The 22,070-nt window shown below is 51.9% G+C and overlaps 1 protein-coding gene across 6 annotated transcripts in view; it reads right to left on the reverse strand.

The window, feature by feature from the left end:
- Positions 1 to 22,070, reverse strand: part of LMF1 (lipase maturation factor 1) — a 231,306-nt gene that overhangs the window by 144,092 nt on the left and 65,144 nt on the right. For all 6 annotated transcript variants that reach the window (XM_064520068.1, XM_064520067.1, XM_064520066.1 and 3 more), the window contains exon 5: positions 2,460 to 2,525. In XM_064520068.1, the coding sequence (XP_064376138.1) occupies positions 2,460 to 2,525 (66 nt within the window). The remainder of the gene's footprint in view (positions 1 to 2,459; positions 2,526 to 22,070) is intronic.

The raw sequence follows: 22,070 nt of genomic DNA on the forward strand, positions 1-22,070 counted from the left end.
CAGCTTCGCCCCTTTCTTCCTCCCACCGGGTCATTTGATTTGGGCTTGTTCCTCACTGCATTTCTGCAAGTGGCTTTCGTGCTGTCACACGGCGAGCACCAGTGAAGCCCCGGGGGGAGGAATTACAGCAGTCCAAATTGGTCCTGGACCAAGGGAGGTACCAGGGAAGAGGCCAGACAGAGACGGCCGTGCAGAGCTGACCGCGGCGCGACAGGGGCACAGGTAGAGCCCAGAGCTCTGCGCTGATTTTTTTTTCTTTTCCCCCTCTACCGGCCTCACACGATCGTATCTGTGCAAGCCGGTGACGCTCAGTCTATGGTTACAGCTCCCCTGGAAAGCTGCCTGCAAGCGCTAGCCAAACAGAAACTTCACCGGGGCCGGAGCCGGATTCTCTGCGCCTGGGAACTTTAGCAGCTCCCAACATGCCCGCGGCAGCGCGGCAAAGCCGTGCTCCCCTGTCGCGAGCCCTGCCTGCGGCTGAGCCCAAAGCCCGTCCGCCCGCGGGAAGGGGCACGTGCAAAACTCAAAGCAACAGGTGAACTGCAGCCGCCAGCAGCCCACGTTCGGCCGCTTTCATTTGCCTTTTATTGCAGCTTCTTTTGTGCGGATTAAAATAATTGATATTGATAATGCGATCTGCCCCGCGCCCCTGTTCCCAATTACTTTCGCAGGCCGGGAATCCCGCGGTATGGATATGACAGGAATGGTCTTAATTAGCCTTCTGGGCTACAGAGCGGATTCTGGTTTTGATTTGAAATATTTGGGATTACGCAGGCTGACTGTTGTGGGCTGGGGTCACCGGCGGAGCCCGCCGGGGAATTTGGGGGAGCTCGGCTTGAGCCGGCTTTTCTTTGACCGCTGCCAGGTGCCTCGCAGCGCGCGGGGCAGAGGGGCACTCGCTGCTAGGCAAGGACAAAGCAGGGACAACCTACCACGGCCGCCTTTGTGCTCGGGATTAAGAGCAGCAGCATTCGAGGGTCTTTGCATCTGACGCTGGACTCGGAAGGCAGCAGGACCCCCGGAGTCCGCTGAGCGCTCAGCGCTGTTCATGCGTTTTCCCTGCAGTCCAGGGGCAAACAATGGCAAAAGGAAATAACAACAAAAAAGTAGCATTAAAACTGAGATGGGAGACGCTGCTTTCCAGACCTGCAAAATTCTGTTTCAAAAAATGGAACCACTTAACTAGGTCATAGGAGTGAAGGATAAAGGCTTCAGCGCCTGGGAAACTGATATAATTTTTCCTATTTTGGAAAGAGAAATCTTAATCCTACAACAAGACTGGTAACGCGGTCCCTGGCACTCGCGTGGAATTCTCCTTATGCCATGGTGGAAAGAAAGAGAGACTGCAAGAACCTCCCCATTTTCCCCATTAAGTGTCCCTACCCCCGGCAAAAAGTAATCCATAGGCGACACCTTGGAACATGTTCTGAAGGTCAGGGAAGTCGGGCGCTGTCAGATTTAACTCGAAGGGGGAAATGGTTTCCAGACATGAAGAAGGTCTGCTGAGAACGTCACCCCAAAGGTACCTGTCAGGGATCGACAGCCCGGGCTCCCCATCCGAACACGGCTGCTTGGTTCAAGCACAAAGACGCAGGCAGCTCTCAGTGATGCCGGACAAACATGACACCAGCAACTGCGCCAGCAAAGCATGACTGAGACTGCAGCATCGTGCAAAGCGATGCAGAACGCTCCCCAGCTCATCACACGGAAACGCGTTACAGATCAGAGGCATCACTACTTGGTGTGCCATCTTCAGCGGCTCTGATGTTAATCTGCAGAAAGGAATACTGCTCGCAGTTTTGTTTACTTCATCACGGAACCAGAGCTACTTGCTCAGCTGCGTGCCACTGTACGTAGTGTCTATTTTTTTTTTTTTAAACACTGCTCATATCAAATTCAAATGCCAAAATATAGGTAAAAGAACACAGAAGGGAGGCCGAGCTCCCTCTCTCCACAATCCAAGAAGAGATGACACTCAGAGCCAGCACACAAACCACAGTTTATAATCAAAACGTAATGTAATCACTGAAACAGATGTCAAGAAGAGAAAACCGTATAATTCTGCACTGCCGACAATCAGTGCGCGGCATCTTGAATAGCACCGAGATGCTCTCTTTCTGCCCACATTTTGGAAGAGTAGGCAGAAAGCACTCAGCGCGCTGCTATGGACCGGTCCTCTCTGGTCCCTCCTTGCGCCATTTGGGCAAAGGGAGCTCTCGGAGGAGCTCAGGTTTGCTCCTGATTCAATCCATCATCGAGGGAGGAAATGGAGAAAAACCGGCCTCAACAGCATCACTGAATTGGCGCATGGACACTGATGGAGCTGCCAGAGACAGAAGGCAACGATAAAGAAAGAACAACACGGAGAACTGGCTGGTAGAGGAGAAAAGTTTACAGAAAATTTTTCTAGCAGAGTGAAGTAGTCGACAGAAACTGGTGTTCACGTGTGGCTCGCTTACCTCGTAGTGATAATCCATGCAAGTTAGCTCTCTCCAGCAGCGATCTCCTCGAATTTTAATCAACCCCTGAAAAATCAAAAAAATACAGTCACAAACATTTCATTTCCTTTACCTTAACATCAAGGTACATCTCAAGATGTCAAATACTCTGGTTAAACTACAGGGACTTGTCCAGTAACAGCAGGGAACCACAGAGGCTGGAACAAGCACCACCTTTGAGTCCCTCGCACATCCGCACCCGAGGTCCGTCCACCAACCCCTGGAGCCTCTATCAAACCAGCGTGCTCCGACAGGGCCCCGAGCAACGCGCTCCTTCCGCGGCTTGTTTATTGACAGCAATGTGACATCAAATCCTGGTGGAACATGACATGTCATTTAAAGGGTGGCGGAAGACACTGCGATGAGGGATGTCTGCACAGCAAGAGGCAAGGGGTGCAGCTTGTCAGGGAAATGGAAGTCTTCATTATCTGAACCCAACTTGAGGAACTAATCCTGCATCTGCGGAGCAGAAAGAGCTCAGGACCTGATCAGTCCATGAAGGGCCTGAGCTGGAGGTGGTGTTTGCAGTTTCGGCACCCGTTCTGTGGAAGATGCTGCTACGGGTGTGAGATGCCCAAAGAGCTGACGCAGCACCTTCCACGTGAATCAGGTGAACCAACCTCCAGCCCCAGCTTTAGGAAAACGCAGGAGAGCAGGGACCAGCTTGCAAGGTTTATTAGCCTAACGCAGACGGCAGCCCTGCAAGGGCTTCGACCCCCTGCCCGCATGGGGCCACAGCGTCGCTGCAGCGAGGCCACAGCCAGCCCCGGGCTCCCAGCACCTGCCTCCTGCGGCCCCGGCAGGTCGGAGGGAGGAGCAGAGCACCGCGGCCGCAGCAAGGGTCTGAGACCGGGCTCTGCAGCTGGGGCAGTCTTCTCTGCTGAAAGGGTACCTCCAAGCCTAAACGCAGCTGCACGTGGAATTTCAAAACCCAGACCCAAATCTCTGCCGCTTGGAGAAAGGTTAACGCTGCCGCAGCCGAGGAAGACGAACCACGCGGCCTTCCCGCTCAGCCCAGCCCCGAGCAGGATGCAGAGATGCAATCAAAGTAATTAGAGAAACAAAAGAGGAGAAGGGGAAGGAAGCTGACAGATTTAAACACAGATGAATACCCTAATGACAGGTCTGCTCTACCTTAGGTTAGAGGTTGGCAATGAAATAAGCAGGTATCAGAGGTTGCTCTGCATTGATATTTCAGGGCAACAAGAGGGTGAAATTTCCAAATCAGTGGGTCCATTCCAGGGCTGGCAGTAATATTGGGATTAAATTTCTTTGCCTCAGTGATGAAGACTAAAAAGGAACCAGTCGTCCACGGCAGGAAAGACACCTGGCCAGAGATGAGTCTGTTAGCAGGAAGCCGTGCAATCAAGCCGTGCCAGCCCCAAGGTATGCAGGTTCAGCGTGACGCCTTTGATGTGCGGCTAAAGGTCTCTGATTAGGATCACAATATCCCAAATTGAGGAAAGCTTCACTAGTCAAAAGGTTGAGACCAGCTCTATCATCTGCATACAATTAGGGGATATTTGCCTACCTTCTGACATTGCCTCTAGTTATAATGTTCCTGCTTTCTTTAGTAGAAAAAGACACGAAGTTTCTTTAAGGACCCATTGCTGGCTGCACTGGGAGCATCCTGAAGCTTTTTACATTTGCAATAAGAGATGTTTTCCAGAAAAGACCGGTGATCTTTCAGTGCCAAAATCTGGGAACTCAAAGGAGATCACAGCACTAAGGCATATCCTGACCTATCAGTTTCATCCACATTGCTCAAAACCCTTCACTTTCAGCATTATTTAGCAGGCTTTGGGGCTCAGGAGAATCATGGATTCCAGGAAGTTAAGCACCTCCAACAACGGTCCAGAGCTCATAAATAAATATCCACAAACACCCCCAAAACCCTCCCCCAGTGAGAGGGAAACCACAAAGTCTGGGTTAGCACTCCATCAACGTATCAGGAAAGCGGGAGGGAAAATAAAACCAGCGCCTGCACCTCTCGATGGGGGAGATCCACCACCAGACCTCGCTCCCCTCTTTGGAGACCTCCAGGAACGGGGCCGTGTTGCCACCACGAGATCCAGCGACCTGCCCAAACACCAACACCCCGCAGCTCCCCATCCCGTACACGAGCCGTGTAACATTTATCAGCCTGGGACTGTTCAGTGTGGAAAAGAGACCACGAAGGAGAGGAGAGCAGAGCTCTAGAAACTCATGACTAATATGTAGGTGGTCAACTGGGAATGATTATTCACCATTTCTGCTAATGCAAGATGCCAGGGCAACCTGACGAAGCATCAAGTAGCTGGTTTAGAAAGAAACAAAAGGACGTACTTTTCCACATAATAAATCATTCACTTTGTGGAAGCCAAAAGTACAAACGGGTTCAGAGGAACTAAATTCTCAGAGGAGAGGCTGGAGGGTAACGTCTGAACGCAACCTCCCCCTCGGAAAGTCCCCGAAACCCTCGACTGCCAGGAGCGGAGAGGATCTGCCATGAGAACATCATGTTATGCTTTTTAGTCTTTCCTAAACATCTGCTAATGGTTGCTACTTGAGATGATATAGTAAGTTAGCAGGACCTTGGGCCTAACCCAGCATAGACTTTCTCATACAAACAAAGATCCACAAAAATGGTTACGAGCTTATCTGGTGCATAAATTAAAAAGAAATAGGCACCCACATACCTTTGTGGATCTACAGCCTACACCAGATGATGTTTAGACGTGTATGTCTTTGTGAATATGGGTGACCCCAGTAGCCTTCAGCAGGGCTATTTACAGCCTTAAATTATATCTGTTATCGGGCACCTTGCTAAGTTAAAGCAGATTTTGCCCATCTGCTGTTCCACATTATTTTTCCTCTTTTTTTCCAGTCATACAAAAACAAAATACAAAATACAATACAAAACTATTTTTCAATCCAGTGCTAGCAGAGGACAGTAAACAGAAATTATTAAACATTTTCAAAATCGGTGAGTCCAGACAATTCACATCTGTAATTTTTAGCCAAGAACAAACCTGAAGAACCTAGCACAGTTGAGGCAGTAAAAGCCCAGCGTATTCATAGGGCATCTCCTATGGCAGGATGAGGGACAACCCACCACCTAAAAGGCCACTTTTAAGAATACAGTCCTGTGGCCAACCAAGAAAGCGCTAGATAGACAGTACAAGCTCTTAGCTAAACTATCGGCAGCAGGAAAAACCATAACCTCACAGACAAAAACAGTGGCAAATGCTACAGATACAAGAGAGCAAACAAGTGTTACAGCAATCAGTGAGAAAGAACTAGAAGATACAGTAATGAGTAATAATTCTTTTGCAGAAGTGATTAATAAAGAAGATAACAATAACGCAAAGACTTTTGCCCAGCACGTGCCTTGGTCCTGCACAACATGGGAATTAGGGAACAGTACAAAATCAACACGGGTCCGTGTTGGGATCATGGATGGCGAGTGACCTGTACAACGCAGGCACCCAGGCACCTCCTGGCCTACAGATCCATACGTCTTTTGGGAAGCTACACCAAGACTGAGCCCTTCTGCATGGGAACCCACCCAGCAGCCTCAGGACGGGAGGCACCTTCGGACCTCATGCACGCTTCCCATACGCTGAAGCCTTACCTACCAGGACACGCGAGAGCAAGTAAGGAATAGAAAAAAAAAAAGTAGAACCGGAGTATTTCTGCAGTCACCCTCAGGTCTCAGTTTTGGTAGGTGAGCAAATGCCTCCTTCTACCCCGGTGCCGGTGGGAACGGCTGGGGGCAGCTCCAGGCACGTCCACGACGGCCTCGCGCCAGAAATTCAGCTCTAGAAAGACCCCAGCACAGGGCTGCATCTCAGGGTCATCACGAGAAAATGAAAGGGAAAAACCCCACCGCCACCAAACCCAAGCAGAATCGGTCCAAAAGGGACAGACGAAGCATGAGGGCTGCAAAACGGCGTCACGTCAGGATAAGAGCAGCGGGACGGGAAGCACGGCAGGCGCGGGCAGAGCCGGCCCGGGTAAAGGTGACCGCGCTGCGACTTCACTCTGGGGAGCTATCAAACAGACCCGCTGCTTTTTCCGATGTTACTCCCAGAGGGGGGAGGAAGGGACAAGACAGGTTCCCTGTCATCAGCCGTGGCTTCAGCCCCCCCCGAGTCACCCACGCTTCGCTCTGCCCTGGAACCTTTCCTGAAATTAGAGGATCCGCCGATAGCATCTCGCGGGATGCGCCGCAGCCGACAGCCCTGTCACCGCACAACGGACGTCAGGAACGGCTCCGTGCGAGACTGCTGCGATACTAAGAAAGGACAGCTATCTCGATGACCTTCCCTCCTACCTCGTCCACGCTGCTATCAGCTCTCTTACTCAGTAAGGATAATTAAACGAGCCTATGACAGGAACACACCACGCGAAAAAGCAAAAGCTCTCCTGCAATGAGTCATTAAGTGAGTTAATCACATTTTGTTTACTATAAAGCTTTCAAATAGAAAAGTCACTTAAAGCTCTTAAAATCAAATCTGTTTTTCAGTATAGAAAACTCCCACTCTCATAATTACGGGGGGTTTCATGTTGTCTTTGCACTGCCGGTGCTTTGCGGTCCCCTTTCACACCCACATCGGCATGTGAGTTCTCCAGTTTTTACATGAAGTTGGGCCAGCAAACAAGAGCGCAGAGCGCTTGGAAACCCAAGTGCTCCGTGGTTTCCTCTCCTCCGAGGAAGGCCACGAAATGAGGACGAGCACCGTGCAGACGGGCCCTGCCGCACCACCGCCGCGGCCACGCGCAGCCCGTCCCGGCTCCCCAGGCAGCCGAACGCTCCGCGGCACCGAGCAGCCCCGGCTCGCTAAATAAATCCGGCTGCACTTGCTATCTAGCACACGAGATCGGTAACTTCTGCGCGCAGAGGAACGCTGTTTTTACACGCTCTCCCCGACGGTCTGGTTTGTGCTGCCAATTTTGGAAGCCAGCTCCTGCCTTCCTGAAGATGCACCCACAGTTTGAGCAACACCGTCCCATAGGAAGTCCTGCAACCTCCCACCCTTATCAACAGGTTTTAGGACCAGTCTCAAGTCCTGCAAAGATGAGCTATACGTGCTTCCCTCGCACGTTTAAACAGCTCCTCTGAGACCACCTCTGCCCGCAGGCAGGCGCAGCAGGCTGGCCCTTGGCTGCCCACGGCTCGGGCCATGCAGCCCCCAGCCCGTCTCAGGTAAGTACCCGCAGAACACGCCTGTCCCGTCCCTTGGGCTGCTATCCCAGCCCAGCAAATACATGCAAAAAAAAGGAAAAGGAGGCAAAGGGAGTGTAACAGGGTTTTGCCTCCAAATTCAAATAGCTCAACTTATATTAACTAAGTATGCAAATCAAATTACACGGGAACTGGCTTTACGATGACTGACATATTCAATAGGGGAAGTTAACGTTCTGCATCCTCCTTGGCAGGAGGGGTGTTGCAGCAGAGACCACTGGGGCCTACGGGGTGGACAGTCGCTGAGAGGACTGAAGGAGCCACGCGTGCCAGCAGAGCCCCTGGAAGCACCCCGGGTCCAAGCCGCCTCTTAAACAGGGGAAGAATTCAGAGGGCAAGCTGTGTTTTTCTTTCTACATGCATAAATTGCCAAATTATTATACAAGCATGTAACGCTAAATGAGACAACGTCTATAGGGATTGGGTTTCATTTCTCTCTCCCTCTTTTTTTAATACACTAAGTGATGTAGCAAGAATAAACAAGGAACCCTGGGGCCTGCAGACGGTTTTATCACGCTATTGCCCCGGGGCTATTCAAGGGCTGCGTTAGGAAACTCCAGCCTACTGCAGGCAGAGCGCTTACGGCACCCGAGCAAGCCTCTTCCGCCTGAAGCAAGACTCCAGGGCAGCGGGAGAGCCTGCAACATTGCTCCACTTGGACGGACTCCTGCCTGGACCAGCACCGACCAAACTGAACGGCGGCAGCGACGAGGCTCACCTGACCACGGTACCCGGCAGCGCGCGTGGGGCTCTTCCGCTTTGCAACGACGCATCAAAAGGCCACAAGCTGTCACCTGAAGCCAACGGTCAGATGCAAAGGATGCTGTGTCCGTACACCAAGACATCTAGCTCTTGCCACGTATTTTCTTCATCTGTGGAAGTCACTCCTCCTCCGCTGTCTTCTCCAGAGGTGGCTGAGCTTCCCCGCCGGGGCAGTAAGACACCCTCACTCGAACAGACACAGTCCTCCCTGGAGCTGGGCAGCACGCTACCCTGAAAAGACCGTCTGCTCTCGGCCACCCTCTTTTTAACTTGGCAAACTCACAGCAGACAGGTCAGAGGTGGGAGGCAGGCCCTTCTGGCTGTGCCTTCCTGCCCAGGACCACCACAAAGTGCACTGGAGCATCTCCTTGCCATGGACTGGTGTGAGCAAGAAGCCAGCTGGTGTTTGCCGTCGCGTGTGCACAGCCACAGCAAAGGCACTGCTGAGCGGTGGCACCACGAGGATGGACGCGGAGGAGGGGAGGAAGGGCCGGCTATGAACGTGTGGCCTCCCACAGCAGCTGCTGACCGTGTGCAAGGTATTTAGAGGGAACCACATGAGTTTCAGACATTGGTGGCTGAAAACGCCTAAATGCAGATGTGTTTATGCCCTATACATTAACACGCAGATTAATTGCTCCAACTGGCAGCACGCAGGGAAGCATCAGGAGAAAAGCAGACAGAGGAGGACGGGTCCAACCGAGCGCAGGAATGGGAGGACAGAAGGGGGAAGGGAGGAAACGTTGATCCTTACATCTGCTGGAGTTTCACGTTCACTGGATTTCTTTCAGTCTGCTAACAATTCCCAATCCATTTTCAAGATTTCTCTGTGTATATTGAGCTGGCCTCAGCTCCACAGCTGCAGCAGATTATGCTGCCACAGCACAGATCAAAGCACAGGGAAAAATCCCCATCCCCTGCCCTCAGACAAGCAGAGGCTGAGTGCATCTCTGGTGAACCCAAATCATCCTCTTGGAGGATGAGAAGAGGACATGCGAGGCACCAGGAGGAGAAGGAGCCATGGGACATGTCCATGGGACAACCACATTAGCCTCCATCAGAACTGGAAGGCTCTTCTCTCATTGGGACATAGGCTGCAAACATCCTGCAAGGAGTATTTTGGGGGCAAATATTAATCAGAGTTCAAGAGATGAACAATACAGACAAAGGGAAAACGAGGAGAGGAATGAAATCATTCACACGATTACAAACAGCGCTTTGCAGAGCAGGGCTCACGACCCTGAAATGACGTTTCCAACCGCTCCCTCCCTGCGGTGCGTTTCAGTCGGACCTTACACCTCCTGCGGCTTCCTCCTGGTAGCTTTGCTCGAGCAAAAACAAAAAAAAAACCCAAAAAACAAAAAAAAGGAGAAAAAGGCAATGCCCCATCTCAGGCTCTAGTGAAGCAAAACATTTACTTCTAAGCATACGACTGAAACCAAGTTCCAGAGGTATCAGCCAGACGTAGGTGGGGAAGGTTTAGGAACAAGCCTGATGCTTTGCTGCACCGAGGCTGTGCTGGAGGCAGTGCCTGGCTATTGGAAAGACCACGCTATAAATATTTTAACAAAGGATTTTTCCATTTTTCCATTTTTCTGGGAGAACAAGTTCAGGTGCTGGATGATAAAAAATGACAAGCAAATGCTTGCTTGCTGTCACTCACTTTGAACACTGGACTGCTCCTGAACATACTGAACCATCCCAGCTTTTATGGCCCTTTTTGAAACGTCTAGAAGATGTGAATACAGTAAGACTCCCCCACAAAGAAGGGGAAAGCCTCTGTTATCCCATTTTCAGCTCCTTGTCCAACACAACCATCTTGCTGGCTTTTTATTAAACTTGAGAGGTGAGGCTGCGCGCACAGCAGGGGCTACGTGCCAGCTGGTAACGTCGTTATTCATGGCTATCTGCAGCACACCGACTGCACTCCCCGAGTCTGGAATAAAGAAGAAAACCTAAAAATTCAAGGCAATTTGAAACAGCACCTGACTCAATACTACATACGTTTTTTTCACTATTTGCACTGTGATAGCACCTATGAATTGATCGCATGAAACAGGAACCCGTTGTGGTCGGTGCTGCACAAATACAGAATAAAACATTGATCTCAATGGGTACTTCGCAAAAGCAGGGAAAACCATCTTCTACTAGATTCAGCTTTACTCTGTCAATTCAAGTCATTCTTGTTATAAGAATTCAATTTACACATATTTTTAAATTATCCCAACTTGGCAGAATATAAGAAAGGCTTCTAATATTGTCCAGGGCTGATGCCATTCTTTGGAAAAGTTATGCCAGGAAAAGATATGCTATAGAAAGTTCAATGCACTATTTCGTTTCTCATTATCTAAATTCCAAAAGGACTACTTTTTTCCTTAATGTTGGCAACTTTCTCCCCAGTTTTGAGCAAGCGTAGCGTTAGCTAAAAACTTAAATTTCTGCATTATTTTAAAATCAAGCAAGGACAGGAAACTACCAGGCAGGAAATAGGGGATTTTAGAAACATTTTCCAATTTTTCCCTTTTTATGCTCAGCTCTAATCATCGGATAAAACTAAAAAGCGGGTGTGCATCGAGGGGGAGGGAAAGGGCTTTCAAAGCTGACTCTTCCCCAGCGCTGCAGGTAGATGCACGCTCGCAGCCACGCTCGCACGCCGGAGAAACCCCGCAACCCCCCGGCTCTGTTTGCACGTCGGGGAGGGTGAAGGGACTTTCAAAGCATCGCGTATCAGAAGGGAAAGGTATTCAGCAACGCAAATTAAATACAAGCTAAAGGGAAGGCAACAGGTGGCAAAGTGAACCAGCAATTGCCCTTTCCCCTCCGCGGCCTTGCTTTGAATCCAGCTCCGAGCAGCATTATTAAATTCAGACTGATCAGATGGTGCCTGCGCAGAAACGGGGCTTTGCTCCTTCCCGCTGAGCTCGTGGTGGCCACAACGTCCCAATGGGCCCTTCGGAGCAGCAAGCGAGCGCGGCCCGCGCGAGGGGGAAGCCGAGAGCGCTGCCACGCTGATTTACAGCCGGCTCCGGGCCGCTCTGCCCTCTCTGAAGTCTCCCAGCGCTGCTGTCCGCAGGGAACCATCGCACGCTCGCCCTGCATTGAATTAGCAGCCCGAATGAAATACGGGCTCAATACCTTCTCGCCGCCTCCGCTCGCTCCCCCGGGGCACGGCCGAGCGGCCCCGGCGAGGATGGGGATGCAGCACCTGCTCCGGGCGCCCGGGCCCTCGCGGTTGAGGTGCATTCAGTTCACCAGCATTTTGCACAGGGGAAGCGAAACTACATTTAATGTTGTTTTTTTTTCTTAAAAAAGGTGTCTTCCAAAGCACCTGATCTGCTCCCCGGGTGCGTTGCAGGCGACATCTGAAAAGCACAGAGTGCCCTTGTCCCCGCACTTTCATTTCATTTCCCAGCTACAGTACGTGGAGCAAGGTCCCATTTTGGTTCAAGCACCATCGCTAGATTCGATAGCTGAGCTGCAGCTTTACAGCAAAGACTGCCAGGCGGTAGCTGGAGCGGATGCAGAAGCGTTGCTGCAGCGAATTGCACTGCGACCTGAAGAAAAAACCTTGCCAAAAACCAAATTCTGGGCAAAACCCACTCTGGAAAAAACTCCTTCCCTTGCCTGCCCGCTGCAGGACTTGGCACTGCTAGCAAGTCCACGAACCAGCCCTTTAAGCACGCTTCATTTATAGAAGTAGCTATGCCAGCCGAAAACTAGCTATTTTTGACTGAAATTCTCTTTCAAACCAAGCAGATTGCTGCAAAGACATTTGCAACATTTGCCAAGTGGTGGCGAGGGGGCTTTGGGGGCGGAAAGAAAATCAACCCTTTGCTCCCAATGAATCGATTCCAGTTTTGCCTGATTGAGTAACCTCACATGCCCCCTTCCTTTCCCCATCGTTGAAAGAGTATCCAGCAGCAGGGATTTCAGTGGAAACGAAGCCAGAGAGAGGGAAGTTACCAACAGCTTTCAATTTCTGCACTTCACGAGTTCGATTAAATCATGGCAAAGCTCCCAAAGCCGTGGCCACCGTGCCCGGTGGCACGTGAAACCCAACACCGGCGCGCACGGCGCGACGACGGAGGGAGGCGGAGGGGTGACGACCGGCGGAGCGAAGAGCGATTCCTTCTTCCTTCCTCACGTCTGGGGCACAACAGGAAAAAATTACATAGACTCCGCTTAAGGCAGAAGCGGGAACTTGCAGCATGCGTGAAGAAGCAATCCTTGCTGAGCGCTTCACCGTTGGGTGGCAAGGATTGCCAAACCGCCTCGCGAGGATGCAGGTGCTCCGTGAAGCCTTGCAGATGCTGGAGCAGCCCGGCTCCACGTGCGGGTCGGGGTGGCAGGCGTGGGGCAGGGCCAGCCTGGCCACGGGGAAGGCTCCCAACCCGCAGGGCCAAGACATCAGCGAGAACTTCCTCACCTTCAGCCAAGCTTCATGAGCTCATGGGAACAGGCATCTTACCTAGCTCAGGACACAGCACCGCTTCCAGCACAAACGCCGGCCCCTTCTCCGGAGGGCAGACGTTGCAGGGAGAGGACCATGTCTGGAGAGAGCTGCCTTAGGCTCCTGGTTTATGGTATCATCCTTGGCTTCTGCTATTAGGATTAAGCAACCCACTGGCTCGTGAAGCCCATCTGGTCACCGTCACCATCGGCCAGAGGCTCTGTAGGGGCACCCAGGACTCCCAGGCCCTGCGGCAGACGGCGAAGGAAGATGCTGAGCGGGAACCGTGCGACTCAGCCCCAGCAGAGGTGGACGGGAGCCCTCCTGCAACGCCCACGTCAACCACGGACGTGGTGGAAACCACACGAACCCATTTTTCATCTCCCCCCTCCCAGGGTCCTCCCCCGGCCACCACCGCGTGACGCCAGGCTGCCGGTCCCCTTGCGCTGGCACCTCTCGGCCACGCTGACGGAGGAGAGGTGGGGCGTCCCCGGGGACGGGGCGCGTGGGCCCCAGCCGGCACCACCGCCCTCCTCCAGACATGCCGCGGAGCTGCTGCCCACGCTCCTGCCCCACGCAAAGCGGGCCCCATCCCAGACCTCGCTCCCCTGCCCTGCCCTGCCCCGCCGTGCCCCTCTGCCCATCCCTCCTGCGCTCACCCTCCTTCCCACCGACTTCCTAATTAGCTGAGCCCTTCTAATTACACCCGTCCCCGTCCTCTGCTGTGGTTTTGACGCCTTCCCATCGCCTCGGGCGCAAGCTCTGGGGCAGGAGCCGCACGGACCAGGCGCTCGCTGCCGGCCGGTCCTTCGGCACGGCCATCCGCAACGGCATCGACATCGGATGCTGAGGCAGCTCCGGGAGCCTCCGGACACCCCGGGGCACCCGCTTCCCCGCGGGACCGAGCCCAGGCCCAATTACTAGTTCCAAAGCAAAGCACCGATGCGCCGCCCTAGAAAAGTCATTACGGCTTTTGCACTTTGGATACAGAGCAAAACACCTCGAAAGAAGATAAACTTCCCGTATTCACTGGGTGCCAGGAGAAGCGGTTCACAGGCCCGAAGCCGAGGGCGAGCAGCACGCAGGCGCCGGCCCGGCTCGCCTCCGAGTCCCCCGGGCTCCCCGCCGCCGCGCCGGGGGAGAAGAGCGGCTGAACCCTGACACGCCAAATCCTTCCTTTTTATCGCACGCAGATTACTCTGCCCGACCGAACCCCTTCCAGGCTGATGCACTTTGGTGATTCAAAATGAAAAAAAGCCGAAATAATTAAAATGTCATTCAAGCTCTAAGCCGATATGAGTCACTGTTACAAAAAATATCTTAAAAATTCTTTCAGGAGTGGGGGATAATTATATTCCTCCCTATCTATTGATTTTTCTCTACAATGCAGATGTCAGATTTTCCACGGTTTTTTCTTTTTCTCTCTCTCTCTTTTTTTTTCCCCGGAGTGAGTGTCAAAGAGGAACAAAGCTCTCTTTGAGACTTTTTCAGCCCAAAATTAATTCTGAAAAAAATGGTACAGACAGGCCAATAGCACGGCAAGCCGAGAAAAAGCCTGGTGACTCAAACCATGTCTGCAAAAATCCTATTGATACCAGCTCTGGGGAGCAGGGTGGGGTACGGCGACCAGCGCTATAAATTTAGAGTCAATCTAAAGACCTTTTTTGTGCGTCTTAACGCTACAAAGGATGGGCAAAAAGGAAAAAAAACCTCAAAAGAAGGGAAACCCTGAAATCTGGATTTTTAATTTATCTCGGAATATCAAACACTCCCTGAGGAAATCGAAAATGGTGTCTTGCATTTTGGAAACTCAACTGATCAACCAACCCATGCTGCCCTGTCCCCCGAAAAAAGTGCTTTCAACATCTTTTAAAAGCCAAATACATACAAATATATTTTAAAGACAAACCAGCTACAATTTAGCTGGTTTAGCTAATGCACTGTAATTAGCATCCAAATTAACGCCCAGAGGAGGGCAAGGAGCTTTACGAAGCCCACCTGAGTAATGCATCTCAGGAGACTTGCGCTGCTGTCTGCAGACACAAGCAAAACTGCTCTGTAACTTGGACTTGCGCACTCCTTATCCTTGCACATTTTGCAACACCAACGCAGCAGTTTCCCACTCGGGCAGCTGGGCTGGAGAGTGGAAACAGCCCGAAACAACCCCAGGACTGACCTGTCCTCGATGGACCAAACCCCGGTGCAACCCCTTGGAGAAGCAACGGCAGCGGCACCAGCAAAGCTGAGCTGCCTGCGCCGCTGCCGCATGGTCGCCTGGCCGCGGTGCCAAAGGCGAGTGCATTTTCACAGCAGATAGTGTGCTTTTTTCTGATTCTTTGATTGATTTTAGACTGTCTTTGGATCACACCTGAGCTTACAGACAACTGGAGCTGGGACCTATCCGCATCCCTCATCGGTTGTGCAGCACGTGCCAGGAAGGAGAGAGGGTCTCCTGCCACCGGGACGACCGCCAGCACGGCCGCCACGCTGCTCCTAAAGCGCTTAAAGCACCGGGAGACCTGGAGGACCTGCCGCACGACTCCTTTACGCTGCAACAGAAACACTAAACCCCCGGACTTGCCGTGCACAAGCGGCGGCCCGGCAGGCACCGTTTCGCGGCCGTGCAGACGGGCTCGGGTGGCGCGGGGCAGGGCTGACCCACGGCGCTCACGATCCCTGTTTTCTCGCTATTGCCCACCCCAGGTCTGTTCACCATTGCAGCAATTCTTCTGAATCCGAAAGGATAAATCTTGAAGAATTATTGGCTTTTATTTCGACTTTGGTGTGAAGCATCCCGTCTGAATGCTGCATGCATCGGGGGGAGATGCTCCAGGGGCAGGATGCTGCAGCCGCAACACCGCAGTGCAGCAGCCCTCCCGCCCAAGCGCAGCGCTCGGCCTCTAATTCCGCGCTGCTGATTAGGGTTTCTTCCAAAATGCCCCATAACGAACACAATATTTAGCTCCCAAGAACAGCTCCTAGTAGAGCTGCAGTTTTCAGGGAGAACGGTGCGACCGCACATGCCGCAGAGGGGCATCTCATCCTTTGCTTTTAGAAATGCCACACAGTAAAGATGTAACACCGGTATTAGGCTTTTTGGAAACCTTTTAGTACAACTCTGACAGCAGCAAACTACAGCTGTGCCTGATGTTCATATAACCCTCTCATTAAATTAACAGCTGATAACGCAAACCTCTCCTGCTCCTTCCACGCAGAGGCAGAATTCATGGGCCAAAATAGCACTGCCTTAACCAGCAAACGACAAGTTTACACTCATCAGATGACACCGCTCTTTAAACACCTTTACTCCGTAACGCAAACATTTGCACGACCGGTCCAAAGCCTGCAGCCGGCCTCATTCAGGTTCAAGCCTGTGCCAAGATGATGGGATCTCCCCAGCTCCTCAACTCGGGCTCAGCATAGCGGGTTAAAGGACCAGGCTTCAACATCTCCCTGTCCGAGCCGCGCGTTAGGCTGAACGCGGCCGGAGCGCCAGCTCTGCAGATCGGCTGGCTGCGGCCCCGCGAGCCCCGGGGCAGCACCGCTACGGGACGCCAGGACTCCAACGCCTCCCTCCCAGCAACTCTTTGCCCACGCTTGGACAGAGTCAACGCAAGCTATTGCGAGACTGGTTTTGGAAACAGCGGCCCTGGACGATAATTCAATCCCTGCCCGCTGCCACGGCCCATAACGGATCCGAGTCAACGTTGGATCCGAGTCAACGCTGGCAGGGAAATAAACATCCAAGGGGGCAGCGAAGGAGATGCCCTGCTTCTGGTGGTCTTGTTGCAACACGAGCAAGCGTTTCGGTGCAAAAGCTAAACCAGAGTCACCACCGAATGGGACAGAAAAGCACCCAAATTCCCTGTAAGATTCAGACGGACTGAAAAGCACGTTTCTGAAAGAGAAGTCACTGCTGTTGATTTTTGTTTTGTGGTATTTGTTGTTGTCTTTTCCCCCTGCTACCAGAAAGACCCTTTGAAAGCCAGCCCGGACTGCATCAGCATTTGATTGACTTTGAAGACTCGCTGCAAGCAGTGGGTGAAAGGGATTCTGAAAAGTACTTGGCATTAGCGGCTCCATGCCTTTTTAAGCCACTGAAGGAACAACAAGTCTTCCTGCCAAGGGCTATTACTAGACAAATGGAGAGAGATCAGAGGCACAAAGGAGGTTGCTAAGGAGTCAAGTGTGGGATCCCCGCAGAGAGGAGGAGGGCTGCAGCTGGGACGGCAAAGGTCAGAACATTGCAGACATCATTTTCCAAAAATTCCCATGAAGCCCCGGCGCTGGAGTCCGGAGTCTGGCCCTTCGCGGCTCTCCGATGAATAATGAGAAAGCCATAAAAGAAAGCGCCCTTTCTTCCCTCCTACCCACGCTAATGTAATAAAACAAATTAGAATAATTATTCTCAATTTCAGAGCCATAATGCCCAGGATCAGGGCACGCTTGTCACCGAAATGACAACTACATCCGTTTGATTCTTCTTCTCCTTCTTTTCCTTTCTAGATTTACAAAGATCTCCCAAATTCCAACTTTTATTTCATTACATCTAATGCAATTTTACTACAGGCATCCAGATTCTGTTTGCTTCAAAGTCTTCATTCTTTTTGCCAGAAAGTTCATCTCCCTTATTAGCTAATCACATCCCCACCCTTTCCAGTAACCTTTCAAATGCCACCCACGTTATGACACTTTTAACAGAATCCAAGGAAAAACAAAAAAAAAAGTGAGGATTTTAGTGTAAACCACTAGTTTCTAAAATAATTCACTGCAGTTAGAAAAAAAATACTTCTTTTAACTATTTGTTAAAAAAATTAAATGTATAGTGATAGGCACATAATCTGGAAATAATTAATCCTCTTTCTGTGAAAAAAACATATCATTGGGTGAAGGACAGGCAACATCTTTTATTAGAAAATAATTATGAGGATTTAGTGGAAGAATTTATTGCTAATTATTATAAATCTCTTCGCACTCTTTCTTTCCCAGAGCTTATCACCTGAAACAATCTTTCTTTCCTTCTGTCAAATTCAGAGGAGGAAACCTCTCTCTTGTGCATACTCGAAGCACCAGAGGACTGGAATTATTTGGTAAGCCTGCGCCTGCCGAAAACGCGCCGGGGCTCCACCGCTGCGCGGCCCGGCACTGCAAGCTCGCTCGCTCGCTCCGACGACCCGGGAGGCCGCGGGCTGCCGGCGCCCATCCGTGGCACGCGGCGCCGCGGGGGTCTCCGAGCGGGAACACCTGCGCGAGCGACTGCGAGATTGGCAGCCTTAAACCCGAATTTCCTTGCTTTGGGCACTTTTAAATTAAAGTGGTAATGTGCTTTAAATCCTGTTTCCCTGCTTTTCCACTACCCTCCTCAATCCTTTCCTCCAGAAACTAATCAAGATGTCTCAGACGCGCTCGCGCTCTCCGCTCCAGCCACCTTCCCCGGTAACTTGTTCCATATGGCCGCGGGCCCTCGCGAGCCCCGGCCCGACCTTCGCTCCCCACCCGCTGCCGCTCTCCCGCGGCGCCCGTCCGCCCGTGCCCGGGTCCCCAGCGCGTCGCCGGCGGCCGAGGGGTCGCTTCCCCCTCTCCGCGGGCCGAGGGGCAGCCGGCAGCTCACGAGGCCCCGCGTGCTGGTCCCCACGCCGAGAAAACGCCCATCAGGGACCCGGCGAAGAGGCACGCAGACCACCCCTCGCAGGACTGATGTGCCCCCCTCACCCTTGACGCGCCCGTGCCCCAGTCCTTACCGACAGAAGGATGTGCTGGGGAAGGTCACATCCCCACGCTTCACCACTTCTTGCCAAAAAAAAGAAGCATCTCTGACGCGACATTTGAGGAACTAGGTACGATAAGCAGAGCCAACTCCTGGGAGCATCAGCGAAGGAATCATCACCGTCATGTCCACAGCCAAAAGTGACTTCTGCAAGCCAGGACTCAGCTCGATCTGAACCAAGCTCCCGCAGCAGCCCAGCCCCGGTGTCACACTGGGACCAGCCCCGGCGTCGTGCTGGGACCAGCCCGGGAGCGCTGCGGGGAAGCCTGAAGGTGCCCCGGCACCCTGCGCTGTTGAGATTCACCCACTGAGGCTGATTACCGGGGGCTCAACAGGATTCACAAGGCCTAAGGTGCTTCCCAAAAGTTACTTAAAAATCATATTCCCTTACTTTTTCTATCCTTTTACATTTGTTTTTATGGTTATTAAGTTTTATCAATGCAACTACAACACTTGCAGGTATTGACAAAAATCAAATTCCTGCATTTCCAAACAACTGCTTTCACTACGTTTCCCGAACACTTATCTAATGAAGAAGCAAGCTGTATTTTATGGTTTACCTGCCCAGTCGCTAACGTCCTTCAGGATCCAGCGAGCCACCCTGAAGCGGCAGCGAGATGCTGCTGGCAGCTCAGCAGCCCACGATGCTCCCCAGGACACGAGGCGCCGGGCCGACACTCTCACTCCCCCAGCCTGGTTTTCACCTATTGCAGGTAACTACACGGCACATGTAAACTCGACAAAGTTGTTGTCTACTTTTAAATCTCGTGTCCCATCGCCGGAGATGGGGTAGTTACGGAAATCTGCCTTCGGCTAAGGGGCTGCCAGGCCCCGAGCCGGCCGCGCGGAGCATCCTCCACGGCTCCACAAATCAAAGCGACAGAGAGCTCGGAGCAAAACGATGAAGACTTCAAGCCACGGAGTACTTCTGAGGCAAATCGGCAGCATGAAAGTCGGTTTGTATCACTTATTTCCTAATAAGCTGCTCACTCGCACAAAGGGACCGCTCTTCCGTTGCCTCTGCGTGTTCCTGAAACATCCGTCTTTACATCCTGCACTAATGGATTATCAGGAACATCAAACATATAGATTGAATCACATAATTATGCCTTTTAGAAAGCCAGCAATATTTGAGATCAGCCCAGCACTTGCTGCCAATCAAACCGCAGAAGCGCAGGATGAACGTGCTCCTCGCCTGCCGGCACGATGGCGAAGGGAGGGCTTTACCTCTCCGATGCCGCATCTTTCCCGGGAAAGCCCAGCCCGCCCCAAGGAAGGCACGCACGATAAAGCCAGATCTGACCACAAATGCTTTTTCAAGGACTTCTGCAGAAAAGCCTTGCATATCATTCACTAATTCAGGATTTATTTGCTACCCCCAGAGGAAAGGACTAAAGCTGGACTTCCAGAGTCCATGTGCCAGAGACATCAATCCGTGCGGGCCGTCCCGGGCCTGGCGCCCGCTCAGCGATACGCGGGGACAGTTTGCAGCAGAGCTCTCCCACTCCCGCGAACGCGGCAGGCTGAGCCCCAGCGCTGCCCCGGGAAGGGGCTCGGAGCCGCTCACGGCGCGGCGCGAGATGGGATGTGCAGACCACGAAGCCTCACGCGGCCGTTTCAGACCCCGTCTGCTCCTGCGGCAGGAGAATTCAAACTTGTCCTCTTTTTTCCCCCTCAAACATGGCACTGTTCCGAGACGCAAATAACCTGCTTGACTGGTATTTTAGATGTGGATAAAACTGCTGGGCAGGTTTACACGCAAATGTGAAGGCCTGAAATGTAGCTGGTGAAGGTGCTAGAGCCCTGCATGGAGAAGGTACCCAAATATGATACACTGGAGGAGGAAAGGAAAGAAAAAAGCTGGAGTGACAGTCACACCCTCATACTGGGCATGATACAGGAACCAACTTCAGAAAAAAGAAAAGCGATGGAACTTGGTCTTCATAAAACTCACCAAAAACAGTCACAGTAAACAACTGATCTTGAAATCCTGAAGGCAGATCATCTTTGGGAGAAGAGAGGAGCTGCTGTCCCAGACAAGGGAGCAAAACCCAGAAGGAAACCTCCCAGGGCTGACCGCACCATTTCAGACCTCTGGGATGAAAAGGGAAATTCTCTAATCCAGCATACACCCTTTGCTCCCCACTTGAGTTTCAGGGGCAAAAGCTGCAAAACTCAGAGTTAGGATTTAAGAGACCACGTGGAAGTGACCACACTTCCACCAGGACAGACACTTCTAAAGCAGCAGGTACGCGCACGCGATGCTGGGCAGTGAGACGGCTGCAGACGTGGGCAGACAACCCTACGGAGATGTCCACCCCACCTTGCCTGGCACCAACGCCGGCACAGCAGCCGCTGCAGAGAGCCGCCCAGGAGAAAAGAGGCTTTATTGGGAGCCATCGCATTGCAAATGAAAGGCAAGTTTGCCTATTTAAGGCAAGTTTTAAAGCTGCATATGGCATTGCTTAGCTCACATGCAGCACCAGGTGAGAAACCCAGAGCCGACCTGAGGGAACGCCACTGGCTTGGAAGATGGCATTTTACAAGGGAAACATTACCCTAACCAGCCAGAAGGATCTCTGGAGATCTGCAGAGGAAAGTCTAACTTTCCTTCTGTGTAACATATAATCACTGCCAATCCCACCCCTGGGAAACCTTTCCTCATTCCACATTTGCACACGTGTTCCAGCCCCGGCCCGGATGAGTGGAGAAGGCAGAGATTGCCTTTGAACAGATGCACCTGCGCTCTAGGAGGATACTTTGGTTTCACGCGTTAAACGTGCTTCCAGGGCCTGCAAGCGTCATTACCCCAGCCTGGAAGGAAACGTACACGTGTTTGGGCCCCAAAACATTAAAGATACCATCAATCACTGATTTCCACTTGCTTGGAGTAGATCCCCCTCTAACGACCTTTCCACGTTTCACTCTGCCATGCCTGTTACTTATATATCAGCAACCCAGACAGACGAAGGACTCGGGGGCGGCATCTCTTTTGCAGAGCTCTCTCCAAAATAACGGGAGAGTTATTCCTCTCCAGATAAAACTGAGAGGCAGCGCAGAGATAACAATAACAGAGATCTTTCATGAGCATGGTTTTGCTTTATATCAAACTTGTCCCATAATTCATAATATATATTAAAATTAACAGGAACAGAGCAAAGCGCAGAGTCAAGCTCTGTTCTAAAAGAAAAGCTGGATACAAACGTGGTGATTACGTAACTTGTTAAGAAAAATAGATGGATTTCCCTACGCTCTGTGTCATGGACTGTCAATCTCTTCTATAATCAACGTCACATCAGAGAAGAAGCTTCTTGGCTTCTGCAATGCATCAAGACCACAGAAGCCAGTCTCCATCTACTGAGAACA

Source organism: Dromaius novaehollandiae, chromosome 14, assembly GCF_036370855.1.
Source record: "Dromaius novaehollandiae isolate bDroNov1 chromosome 14, bDroNov1.hap1, whole genome shotgun sequence".
NCBI classification, from domain to species: domain Eukaryota; kingdom Metazoa; phylum Chordata; class Aves; order Casuariiformes; family Dromaiidae; genus Dromaius; species Dromaius novaehollandiae.